Source organism: Diabrotica virgifera, chromosome 7 (genome assembly GCF_917563875.1).
Source record: "Diabrotica virgifera virgifera chromosome 7, PGI_DIABVI_V3a".
Classification (NCBI taxonomy): domain Eukaryota; kingdom Metazoa; phylum Arthropoda; class Insecta; order Coleoptera; family Chrysomelidae; genus Diabrotica; species Diabrotica virgifera.
In genome coordinates, this window is record NC_065449.1 from 10,144,006 (window position 1) to 10,157,196 (window position 13,191).

Sequence of the window (13,191 nt, forward strand, 5' to 3'; positions counted from 1 at the left end):
GTCAAAAATTATCCGATATCGCAGCTGTAGGACAGCTGTGGTTTGGAGGTAAAGATAAAGGTAAACAAATGTATAATATATTAGTTTTATTGTTGTGAGGACAGAAACAAAAAAGTTTATAATATTGTAGTGACTTTTAAATAGTTTTTAAAAGCAACAGGTACGTAATAATTGTTAATGTATCATGGGTATAAACCTACCTATTTGATCTGCCAAAATACATAGTACCTATGTAATACTTTTATTTATATAATTTGATTACCATCAAAATTTCTATCAATATTCACCTAATATATTGTTTTCTTACTCTATGTTTTGTTGTATTTTTTCAATTCTAAATCATTTAAATTCAAAATTAAAATAATTTGATCAATTTTCAAAATATCAAAATATCACAAGTTTAATCCGTTTAGTTAGTCGATCTTCGTAAATAATGACACATAGTGTCCGTGGCTAAGCGTTGAAGCCGAATGAATTCCAATACCAACCGCGCTTATCAGCGCTGGTTCGAGTCCCAATAGAAACTTTCCTTTTTGTTTTTTTTTAATACATTTTATGATTGTAAGTATATTTATTATATAATTGTATTTTCAGAAAATACGTATTTAGTTAAAAAAATTTTCGACAATTAATGTTCAGACATCATTTGTGGCTTGTTTAATGTGTTTGTGTGTGTTTTATTCTTTTATTATTTTAATTTTTGGCACTGTTCTAATAAAAATGTTTGAGAAGTAGTAAGTATAAATTAGTTTAATATTTAAACAAAATATAAATAAAAAGTATATTAATTTCGTTTAAATCATATAATAGAAGTATAACTTCTTACGTGCGTACAAAGTACACACACATTCTTTTTTTGGAAATGTAATAAACTCATACTTCAGCCATTCTGTTTATATTTCTACAGAGTTGTATGTTGTTGAATATCTTTTTGATTACTGCTATTGATTCGTTGTCTATTAGTTTGAGTAGTTCTGCTTGTATATATTAACGGGTAATGCTGCTTTGCTATCTTTTAGCTGTGTTATTGGCTTGCAGAATAAACTTCCTGCTGGAATATTCTTGGTTCATCATCTACCTCTTCTTCTAGCTCAAAGCTGTTATCTCTTTGCTTAGACAAGGAAAAAAGAGAGGACGGGTAACACTCATTTAAAACACACGTTCCAAAAGTGAAGCCAGTTTTTGCTTTGTTTGTCACCAGAAACATGGCGGTCACGTCAAAAATAACAATGGGTTGCCAGTGGTGGGTGTTCGTTGAAGGTTAAAATTTCATAAAAAAGAAAGTAAATCATCATCTAAAATTCGTAATAAAAACATATGTATGTATTGAAACATATGTACGTAATATGAGCAACTTAATAAAACATTTACCGTACACAAATTCTTCATTTTAAATACATTTCATGTTTTTATTTTAAATACTCAATGCATAACAATACCCCAAAGATACGTCGATGATCAAAATCTCTGGTGTCGGTTTGACTTCACTTTTGGTCATAGGATTACTCGTCCTCTCTCTTTCCTTGTCTAAGTCTCTTTGGTCCTCAAATAGTTTTTCTAGGTATTCTTTCCACGTTCTTATTTTATTCTGTTTGTCTAAGATGATGTTTCCGTCAAAATCAGTTAGATTTCCTTTCTGTCTCCGTCTTAGTCCACCTGTGCTTGTTCCGTGCTCCGTCTTATTCCACCTTCTACATCTGCTTCTTAATTTGACACACGCACTGCTGAAAAGGATAGATTAAACCACGGATTAAACTACGTTCCCATTTGTCGTAGGGCTTGTCCATATAAGAGCGGTTTGCTAACGTCGACGCCGCGACTTACCAGCTTAAACGCTGGTAAACTGGCGGTTGCATATGTACGATGTTGAGCGTATGCATTTGTTTCTATGTTAACTTGAACCGAGGCGGTTGGGTTTTTCAGGTAAACCGCGACGTCAACGTTGGCAAACCGCCCTTATATGTACGAGGCCTTAGGGATCACATGATGTGTATATTGATTGGCTTAAATTCGATTATGAGAGACCTATGTTTTCCATTTAGACTGCTAAACGCTCCCCGATCCATGTTTTTCCTCTTCTCCTGATTAGAAAACCAGCTGTTACATCAATGTTATATTATTATTTTGGAAGCGATTTTGTAGCATGTGTGAAGATCGTAGTGGACATATCGTTTTACGTCGTAAAAAAAACAAGAAGAATGAAAGTGTTTTAACATTGTTTTGTTATTGATATTTACATACACTCAAAAAAGTCAATTTTAAGTGCTATTGTTCTGTTAAAAATAACAATAACAGTACTTTTGACGATATCATCAACAAATAAGATTTTAAGAAACGATATGGTTATACAATCATTTGAGTATAAATTTACAAAATTACAAAAAAATATCTTGACGGCAATTCTAAACTCCACTTTGAATACCTATATAAATCAAAAAATGATTATTCAGGCCCCTAGAAAATACATAAAATATACAGACTAGTGGATGAAAAACCACTACTGAAATTCCCACAGAGGGATTCACACTATTATGACTTATCTAACAAGATTGGTAATCTGTACTGGGTAGACTACAAAAAATATTAGCATCACAAAAATCCAAAAGTTCTACGCGGACTTGATAAAAGAGGTCAGTCAGAAAGTAGACGTCAAAATAGCGGAGTCGACATCAAAAAGATAAGATAGACAGCACAAGAAGACCTGCGTCTGGAGCTGGTAGGACCCAGGACCCATTTATTCATTCACAATGCATAAATAACAAGCAGTTTTATCGATCTATTTCCCCACTGTATAGGCAACTTGTATTTCCTACAATTTCTAAAACACGAATTTCCTACGTTGGTAGCAGTGTTGACCGGTTGAATTTTTTTACGTTGGTAGCAATCTTGACCTGTTGAATTTTGACATTTAAAAGTTTTTATGAGTCAGTTGTTAAATCAGCCGAAAGTATGTTATTTTTGTGAATTATAATCAAATTTTAATAAAAATCAGACTGATACGAGGTCAATTACCTAAATACCGAAGTGAAACTTATCCACAGGTCCCTAAAACCTACATCGCACAAACTTATTTATAGACAAACTATTTCAAAGAAAACAAAATGGATAAGCTGAGAAGAGTTTTAACTGGGAATGAGTCTCCAGATGAAGAGAGTGGAATAATGTCACAAGTAAATATGCCTTTTGCCTTTTATGTAGTTTTTTAGAAGAAATAGATCGTAATTTTAAGTATCTACTTATTTTTTTCTCTTTTGTAAAATGGAACACTTTCCGAGATTTCGAATTGCTGAGACAAAGCTATATGTATCTTATTGCTCCAGCGAGATAGCATCTTATATTTGTTTCTTGCTTTATCTTAAGCCTAAACTATTTAAGAGCCAAATATTAGTTTCAATTTAGTATTAATAGAATTCCTAAAGATATACACATAATTTAGAGATAGTAGATTATTAAACACATAGTTAATTGAAGATATTTGTTGTCTATTAATATCATCAACACTCAGTGCAAGTGTTGTTTCTTCTCTCTTTGAGACCACAACACCTCGCAACTGTTTTTAAGCAAAGTTACTTATTTGAAAATAGTATTTATATTATAAAATAGATTTTGTACCATGTATTGTTGTATAAAAGAGTCTGTGGACTTTTTTCCAGCTCCCACTATGTTCCTTGATGTACAATTCATTGTATCCATTCCTCTTTAAATCAAGTGTTTTATTTAAAATAAATTTATTCTTCTATCTTCATGCCGAAATCTTTTTTCCTCTCTGTTGTTTTGATACTGACCTATCTTCTTTAAGTACCGTCTCCCAATTAGAGGTTGGAATCATCATCACTATCTTTACTCTATCTATCTCTACTATGAAGATTTCCACAGAGCTGTACTTATCAAGGGCGGATCTAGGACCGATTTTCGGTGGGGGCCATGGTCTTTTTTTTAGGGAGGGGGGGACTGGAGGACAAATTTTAAAAATTAGGTCTAAAACGGTGAGTTTTAAGTCAATTTTCACACACTTTTGAGTGCCATAAAGACATTCAAAATTTATTCTCTATTAAAGTATTATTAAAGTCAGTACCGATTCCTACACATTTCTTCGGATCCAAGTGCAGTTCTTTCAACAAGTTTAGTACTATTTTTCTCAAGGCTTCTTCTGTCAGGCGTAGTTCTTCCCCTCTTTCTTGATTTTCACTAAGTATTTTTATGTTCTCATAAGCGTCAATGAACGAATGTTGTTATTGTGTATGTATCTCAAATTTAGAGAAAGCTGTTCCACGTGGGATACGTCCGTCATTTCGTCAAATATAACAGAGTAACAATTTGAACCTGATTCATTATTTGTTCAATTATTTCTTCACCACAATATGCGTATGTTGCTCGGAAAGATGCTGTGGATAGGTGTATCTCCAGATGCGATCTTATTCCTTAACAGTTCCCTGAAATTTCCCTCATTGATAGGTCCAGCATTTTCGTCCAGAAGCAGAAGGCCATCATCACGATATCTTCTTAGAGGATTATTTTGTCGACCTAAGAACACTATAGACTCTAATATTGGTCGCAGTCTTTCTCCTATTTTCTTGTATCTGTTTAGACCTCTGAGAGTATAGCGGGTTAATGACTGACATTTGCGGGTTGCGATAACTTTGTAGAAATTCCAGCCCAACCTGAACGCAATCCTTGTGGTATGATGTTTTTTTCATGACTTTGTATGGGCACTCCGTCTGTGCCCATGAGTTTGGCGAAAGATGAAGCTTTCGTGACAAGGCTTTGGGCTGCCATTCCTTTATGGTGACCACATTTTTTTTTCTTTTTCATTCTTTGTGTGTACAGAATATAGAAATTGATATCATTTTGATTACTGCTAAGGTCGTTCTAACAATTGACACTTTGTAAAATTATCAACATTTTGATTTACAAAACATCCTATATGGCATTCTTGAAGCTTCCGTTACAGCTTTTGTTCAACTCTAGTTCAGAAGACATATTTATCCTTTGTTTTGTACATATATATGTTTGAAACTAAAAACATTTGAACTGCAAATATCTAAATTTATATTTTTTTTAATTCTCGGAGGGGGCCATAGACCCCATGGCCCCCTCTCTGGATCCGCCCTTGGTACTTATGCCAGTCCCTTAACCCTTAAGTACTAACACCCCGTCTCTCAGACAGCATCACTTGTCGAAAGTGGGATATTTCCCTTCCTAGAAAATTTTGAAGGTCACCCGTTTATGACTTTTCAAGTTGGGTTGTTCTTTAGTAGTATTGAATTCGGCAATTTGCGGCAGGTTCTTATTCGAAAGATATTTAGGATCAAAGTGTGATTTCCGTCTAATAGACGGGGTGTTAGTAGGGGAGTGCATTTAGATTTTCACTTCGGAAAAAATCAAACAAGATAAAACTTTTTGTAATTTCATTAAGAAATGTTTAATAAACAACATATCAAAAAGTTCTACTCGAGAAGTGGGTGCTTCATTTTTTTTTTAAACAAATGAACAGCGAAGTTAGATGTTTTTTTAAATAACTCCGAAAATATAATTTTTAGAAAAAAACTGACTTGACCATTGAAAAATTCAGAAAATTTTACAAAAAAAAACTTATATAAAGATTTTTCTAAAATTAAATCTCTAGCTTCTGTAATTTTTTATTTATAACGCTAAAGTCACCCTTCTCACACACATTGGCGCACTGTAAACTAGCGTTGGAAGAAGTGCACGGTTGAGTTTTTTTAATGTACTTATATAAAAAAAATTATATTTTGCGCAATAAATATGTACCTTTATAGTTCACAATATTTTGATTAGAAGAGTGTAATTGCATATTGACACATCGTTTTTAATTCTGAACAACTTTTCATAATAACAATTTTCAGTATTATGAAAAATATAGGTATTTTACTCCTAACTGAAATTTTTATTTATTGACATACCTTGTACAAAATTGATAAAAATTGATATTTTATGATTGCATTTAAAGTTTTAGAATATGCAGAGCTTTTTACTAAGAATAACTTTTTTATTTATGATCTTATTGCAACAATTTTTTGAAAAGGTAAAAGCACAATTTTCACATCATTACGAGTAAGGCCGAATTTAATTAAGAGCGAACGAAACGATTCATATTAAGAGCAAAAAAATACATATTTTGTTCATCAATACAAAAACTATTAAGATAACAATTTGTTAACGTTTTAAAGCGGTCGTTTTTGAATGTATATATAGGTTTATCAAAGCTCTCAAAAATAAATATATGCAGAAATAAATACATTTTGTAAATAAATTATGATTTTACAACTATTTTTTAAGTTATGCGCCATTTTGGATCTGCCATTTTATTAAATTATCAAAATTTGATTCAGGTTCAGCAACCTCTCAAAAATATCCACATATATGTTAACAAACACGTTTTATAAAAAAATTCGGATTTTACAACTACTTTTTAAGGATTTTTAGGAAAAAATCCGCCATTTTGAATCCGCCACTTTGAGTTTGCAAATTGTAATGTCAGATTCGGGTTCAGCATAATCAAAACTAAAATAAAAATATTTTTTATCAAAATAAAATGTTGAATTCACCCGTATTCTTAACATTATTTATACAAAATAATTGTTATTATTTAAACAATTAATAAACAATTAGCGGCGAAATTTGTGAGTAGAACTTTTTACTTTAACATATTTATAAACTAACAAAAAAAGTTTTAGAAAAATATAACCTTGTTTGATTTTTTCCGAAACATTGTATCTTTTCGTTCTAATTGCACTCCCCTATAGTGTTTGTGCCCAGTTCGTCATTACATATAATGTGCCCCAGTTCGTCAAAAAGCATCAAATAAGGGAATAAACTCTTTTGAAATGGTTTGATGAGGTAAAAGACGACGTAAGCGAAGTGGAATCAATTTGTGATGAAAATGTTGCCACTGATTACCATTGCTACACTGTACTAGCTATAGTACCTGTCAGTTTTTTTTTTGTTTTAACATTTTTTAAAAACCTTTTTATTTTCATTTTTCTTAGTCTTTGTTTAACTCAATTATAAATTTTTATTAAGATTCTTTAATTTGTTTAATTTTTATCACACTTTTTTTCAGTAGTAAAAAGGTACACAAACAATCCTTCCATTCTTGTTATAATGTTTTTTATTTTAATAAATACAGAAAAACTAGATTAATTGCTGTGTTTTTTAGATAATGAATACTTTCAGTAAGTCATCAAGATATTTTTTTGCATTAAAATATTTAACAAAAACAAAAATTACTACTAAAACCCGTCTGTCAGGCGGTTAGCTAGTGTTTACATCATTGATTTAAGATGTTAGTACTTAAGGGTTATAATTTTTAACCATGACACTCTCCTTCCTCCTCTCATTTTTCCATGTATTATCAATCTTAGCATTTCATAGCACTCTCCCCCATTATGTGTCTCAGATATTGTAACTTTCTTATTTTTATTGTGTTTATTGTTTCGTATTCTTTGCCAATTTCATGCAATACTGCCATGTTTGTTTTATTCTGAAGCATGGACACATAATAACTTAGGTAACACATTTCAAATGACTATAATTTATTTATGTGTACTTGCTTCAGTGTCCAGCTTTTAATTCCATATTATAGTATTGAAAACACATACTATCTCAGAGCCTGTTACTCTCAGTTCTAATCTAAAGGCAGGTTCTCATTAGTCAACCTTATTGATCAATATCCTTGATTCTATGCTATATAAATAAAATAGATTTATATGAACGTCGATTTAGCGATATTGTTCTATCATATGGTATTTCAATAAAAGTTAAGAGCCTTCCTACTTTTGATGGATCAGAGGAAATGATTCTATCAGATAGACCATTGCTTGACAGTGAAAACTAGCATTCAGTTGCGTTGACTTGTATTTTGTGGGGTTAAATAGTCAGCATATGAGGTTAAATACTTTGTGAAAACCATAGATATATAATATCATGAAAATGTCAAGTTCCTAGAATTATACCAGAGAGAAGAGTGCATATTTATTTATTTATTTATTTATTGAAATATACATCCACCAGGTATAAACCCATAAAGGTGTACATAAGAAAACTACATACATTGACTGAACACTTGATGACAAAATATAAAATAAAATAAAGAATAACCAAAAATGTTTCTGTTGTGAATACACATACACAATAATAAACAAAGACCTTAATAAAGAAAAATAACATGGCATCAATTCGATAAGCTATTGCGTATTTCGCGTTTAAAGATGTTAAAACTAAGAAAAAAAATGTCCACAGATCTTAAGTTATTGACACTTCTGCACATACTTTTTATCGGACAATAGAAATTATGTTGCGAATTAGGCACCGAAATATGAAAAGTTACACCTGAACGTGACACAGCTCGTGGTACATTAAAGTCTACAAGGCTAAGCAAAACATCGCTATTAATTAGGCAATTGACAATTTTGAAGATGAATATTAGGCCGTTTATTTCACGCTGCTTACGCAGTGAATGGAATCCAAACTCAGAAAGGAGTAAATTATAGCTATAGCCTCTAACCGGATATCTGTTATATTTTTTGAGGTAACAATATCTTAAGAATCTTTTTTGAACAGATTCAAGATTAGAGACAAGTTCTGCATGATTAGGATTCCATACCACGCTGCAGTAATTAAGTTTACTACTAACTAGTCCAAAATATAAACTACGCAAAGCTTCCACAGACGTTACATCTCTGCAGCTTCTAGTAATATATCCTAAAGATTTGGTTGCTTTAGAGACCACGGTATTAATATGAGTTGAGAATGTTAATTTACTGTCAAATATAACACCAAGATCTTTAAACTCTGAGGTAGAAGACAGTAAAATGTTGTTGACCTTATAATCGAAATGTATGTTATTGATCTTTCGGGTATAGGACATTACTTTACATTTCTTTATATTTAAGGATAGTTGATTATCGAAACACCATTCATTAATGGCAGAGATATCCTGTTGAAGTTTAACGCAGTCGGAAATATGGTTAATTTTGCGAAATATTTTCATATCGTCCGCGTACAACAGTGTTTCAGAGTCTACGATGGAGCAGATATCATTAACAAAAAGGAGAAGAGGTACTGAGGTACTCCAGACGTGGCAACAAAACGAAAAGATCGAAAGCCTTGATATTCTACGAACAAACTCCTATCAGTTAAATATGATTTCAGTAATATTTGAAAGTTATTGGAAATTCCAAACTGATCTAATTTTCGTTAGCAATTTATTGTGTGAGACTCGGTCAAATGCTTTACTGAAATCAGTGTATATGACGTCCACCTGTTGTCTTGAATCTAAAGCTGACGAAACATATTCTGTAAATATACAAAGATTTGTTGCCGTACTCCGAGCTTTCACAAAACCATGTTGACTGCTGGTAATCAAACAACGCACATGAGCATACAAGTAATCTGTCAAGATAATTTCGAACAATTTAGAGAATGCTGATATAAGAGCGATAGGTCGATAGTTAGATATATCAGAGTTTGAACCTGATTTAAAAATAGGACAAACTCTTGTATTTTTCCACGCAGCTGGAAATGTTGTTGTCTTAAGAATGAGGTTAAAAATTACAACAAGTGGTTCTATGAATGACTCGACGTGACATTTAAGTATCGAAACAGGAAAATTATCAGGACCGCAGGAAAATTTATTTTTTAATTTCTTTGCACCTTCTATAATATCGTTACTGGTAATTTTACCGATATTAAAGTAAGAACTTGGATTATAATTAAAATAAGATGTAACAGAAGGAGAGCTATTACTATCAGAAATATAAACACTCTTAAAGAAGTTTGCAAATGCGTTTACTATATCTTGACTCGTGGTAAACTTATCACTACCGTATTTCATCAGACCAGGTATCCGTGATTTATTATTTTTGGCATTAACAAAGTTCCAAAATTGTCTCGCATCTGACTTAAAAGAATTTTGGGATCTTTCAATAAATTTTTTATATTCTAGTTGTATTTCTAATTTAATAGTTCTCCTGAGATCTTTAGCTCGTTGGAGGTAAAAACAATATTTACTTCGTCTATACATTCTCAGATAATGATGTTTACGTTTAACTTTGGCGATTATTTCAGATGTAAACCATGCTGGATATTTTTGAGATCTAGTTGAACTAAGTGGAACACATTTATCTATAATTTCTTGGAGAGACAAACTAAACGAATCTACAGCAGAATCTACATCTGAAAAATGTTTTAAATGACTCCAGTCCATTTCGGTTAAAAGTTTATTAAATTTATTTACGTTATATTTTCTAAAATTAAGACGTTTCTGATTCGGAACAAAATATTCATCTTCTTTGACTTCATACGGAAAATAACAAGTTAAAGCAGGATGATGATAATCAATAGGAACTAAGGCATTGACTTCAGGTGTAACTTCACAACTAAAAACTGACGGTGTTACAATCAAATCTAATATCTTTCCATGTATATTTTTTATTTTGTTACATTGTACAGAATCTGTATAGTTTAATAGTTGAACAAATCTATTAATTAAAGGAGTTATTTGACTATTATTAACATAATATGCCGCAAGATCTGTTAAATTAAAATCTCCAATCAAAACGACCTCATGAGTTTCATGGAAAGTTTCAATATAGTCAAAAAAATCAGAATACTCACTAAATGTCACGTTAGGTGGGATATAAACTGTTATAAAGAAGATTGGTTTGATATTGGTTTTGAAAACTTTAACACATAAAACATCAATTTTTTCTATAGGAAACACTACACTATGTTGTTCTGAATGACACACGTTATTATTTACAGCAAAAATCACTCCTCCTCCAAACTTGCCAAAACTTCGATCTTTACGATAAACTGAGTAGGTGTCTTCAGGAAATAGTTCACTACTGCGTACTCCATCCCGAAGCCAAGATTCTGTGATTGCAATTATGTGATATTGTGATATTAGGACATTTTGAAAAAATATAGTTGTTTTCGAATTTAGACCGCGACAGTTTTGATAGTATACAAAAAGGCTGTCATTATTTTTCGGTGATCCAGTGGATGATACTACAGGTTTTTTGAGACAATAAATGGTAGATTATTTTTGTATTTTATAATCAATTTTTTTTCACCTGCTGCCAAACGATCGCTAAGTTCCTTTTTGATTTTTGAAGTATACTCACGTTGCATAACAGTTTGATCTGACCTCATATATATATTCTTATAACAGTCTAATGATTTGAGTTTGGGATTTAGCTTTAAAAAATTAGTCACTTGATTACTATTCGGAAACTTAACTTTAATTGGACGACATTTATTTGAGTTGGCTGACGGTTGTAGACCTAAACGGGAAACATGTAAACCATTTAATTGCGGATTTCGATTCATTGATATAGCTGTAAACATATTTTCAATATAAGCTTGCAAATGAATTTCAGTTTCAGGAACACCAAATATTAAAATATTACTTTCTTTTCTTTTAATTTGGTTCAACTCTGTCGTTATTTTTATCATATCGAAGGAATCCCCTTTTTTGTTTAAGTCAATTAGGCTTGCCTTAATTGTCTGTATTTCGACTTCGTGGTCAGTTTTTATTTTTGTTATTTCAGTTTTTAGGTCGTCGATCTTTTTCTCATAAACATCAAGTTTGCTATTTAAAATTTGCACTATACCAGCAGAAACACTATCGACGATGGATTTAATAAAAGTTTGATCTTGACAAAGTTGTTTAATAGATACGTCGGCCGCACTTCTTATTTCAAGTTGCTGTTCCCTGGTTAATGGCATTTTTTTACAAGGAAACGATGCTGATTGTCGAAAAAGAAAAAATTAAGTGAAAATTTAGTAGATACTTTTAACTTTTTTAGAAGAAGATTGAAAAAGTTCGAATAATAATATATTAACAACACTTGGTTAATTAACAGTAACACAGCAGGTCAACATACGTGTTCACTCAACTCATATGCAATATTTGAAGTGAACAATATAAAAATATAATAAAGAGGAAAAAAAGATATGAAGCTATTCGTTTTGGAATGGAAATAGAAAGCCTGACTATAAAAGATATTAAAATAAAATTAAAAGTATCCGGACAACCTACAAAGTTGAACTGAATAAAATATTAAAAGCAAATAAAAGTGGTATAGGAACAGATGATCTGTATAAACCCATACTGTTTTGGTTCGGCCAAGCAGATTCATTTTTAAGAGGTGTTTCTGTTGCAAAAGACAGTCAGAAATTTTCATGTGTGTGTGTGTGTGTGTGTGAAAAAAATGGCTTGGATGCGAGTCCGTTAGCCACAGATTTTTATTTTATTTTTACCTCAATTTATTAGTTTTGTTATATTTATACGTATTTCACTTAAATGATTATATTTGTTTCTTTCAAGTAGTTTATGAGTAATTTAAATATTTCCATTTTATGACAACTTAGTAGATATTCTATACTAATTGGAAAATGAACTTGTGTTTGTCGTAAATTGTAATATAATTGATTTATATATCTCTCGTTAATTTTGCATTCCAAGAAAATATGGTTTAAATCTCTAATCGAAACATTATCACAAAAACATACTGATGAATTAATTATTCCTAATTTGTGCAGATGTGCCTCATATTTCCTGTGTCGAGTTTTTAATCTGACGATAGTAGAAATATCTTGCTTTGGCAGGTTATATTTAAATATGTATTCAGGTGGCGGAGGAAGTTCTTGATGTAAAGAAAAATATAAATTTTTTGACATGCTTGTAATATTATTCCATTCTTGTTTCCATATTTTATTTATTTTTTTTTTTTGAGAAATTTTCATGTTTTCTTATTTTTAATTACGTTTTTTAAATATTCACACACAATGCGAACGCCAGCATGCACAATTTTCTTCTTTACAGCCATTTTTAAAATTAGCACTTTGTAGACCAAATTCAATATCCTTGAAATAATGTGAATTTGAATTATATGTTCAGTTGCATAGAATCAGCGCTATTGATCAGTGAGGTTGACTAATGAGAACCCGCCTTAAGGTCTTTGTTACAGAGAATTGTTTTCCTTTTTACAAACACCTTTCTTGCTTTTTCTTTCCTGGTCCTTATTTCTGTTGTTGGATCATTGTTTTCTGGAATCCAGGTTCCCAGGTGTTTTTATCAACCCTTTCTATTGGTAGGTACACCTCCTAAGTTTATATTTGTTTTTATATTTGTTCTCTTTGTTAATATCATATTTATACAGGGTG

General features: G+C 31.3%; 1 protein-coding gene across 1 annotated transcript in view; it reads left to right on the forward strand.

Annotated features, from left to right (window-relative positions):
- Positions 1-2,874: 2,874 nt before the first annotated feature.
- The window catches only part of LOC114327362 (vesicle transport protein SFT2B), a 31,555-nt gene continuing 21,238 nt past the window's right edge, over positions 2,875-13,191 (forward strand). The window contains exon 1 of the mRNA XM_028275950.2: positions 2,875-3,170. Coding sequence (XP_028131751.1) covers positions 3,102-3,170 — 69 coding nt within the window. The 5' untranslated portion in view covers positions 2,875-3,101. The remainder of the gene's footprint in view (positions 3,171-13,191) is intronic.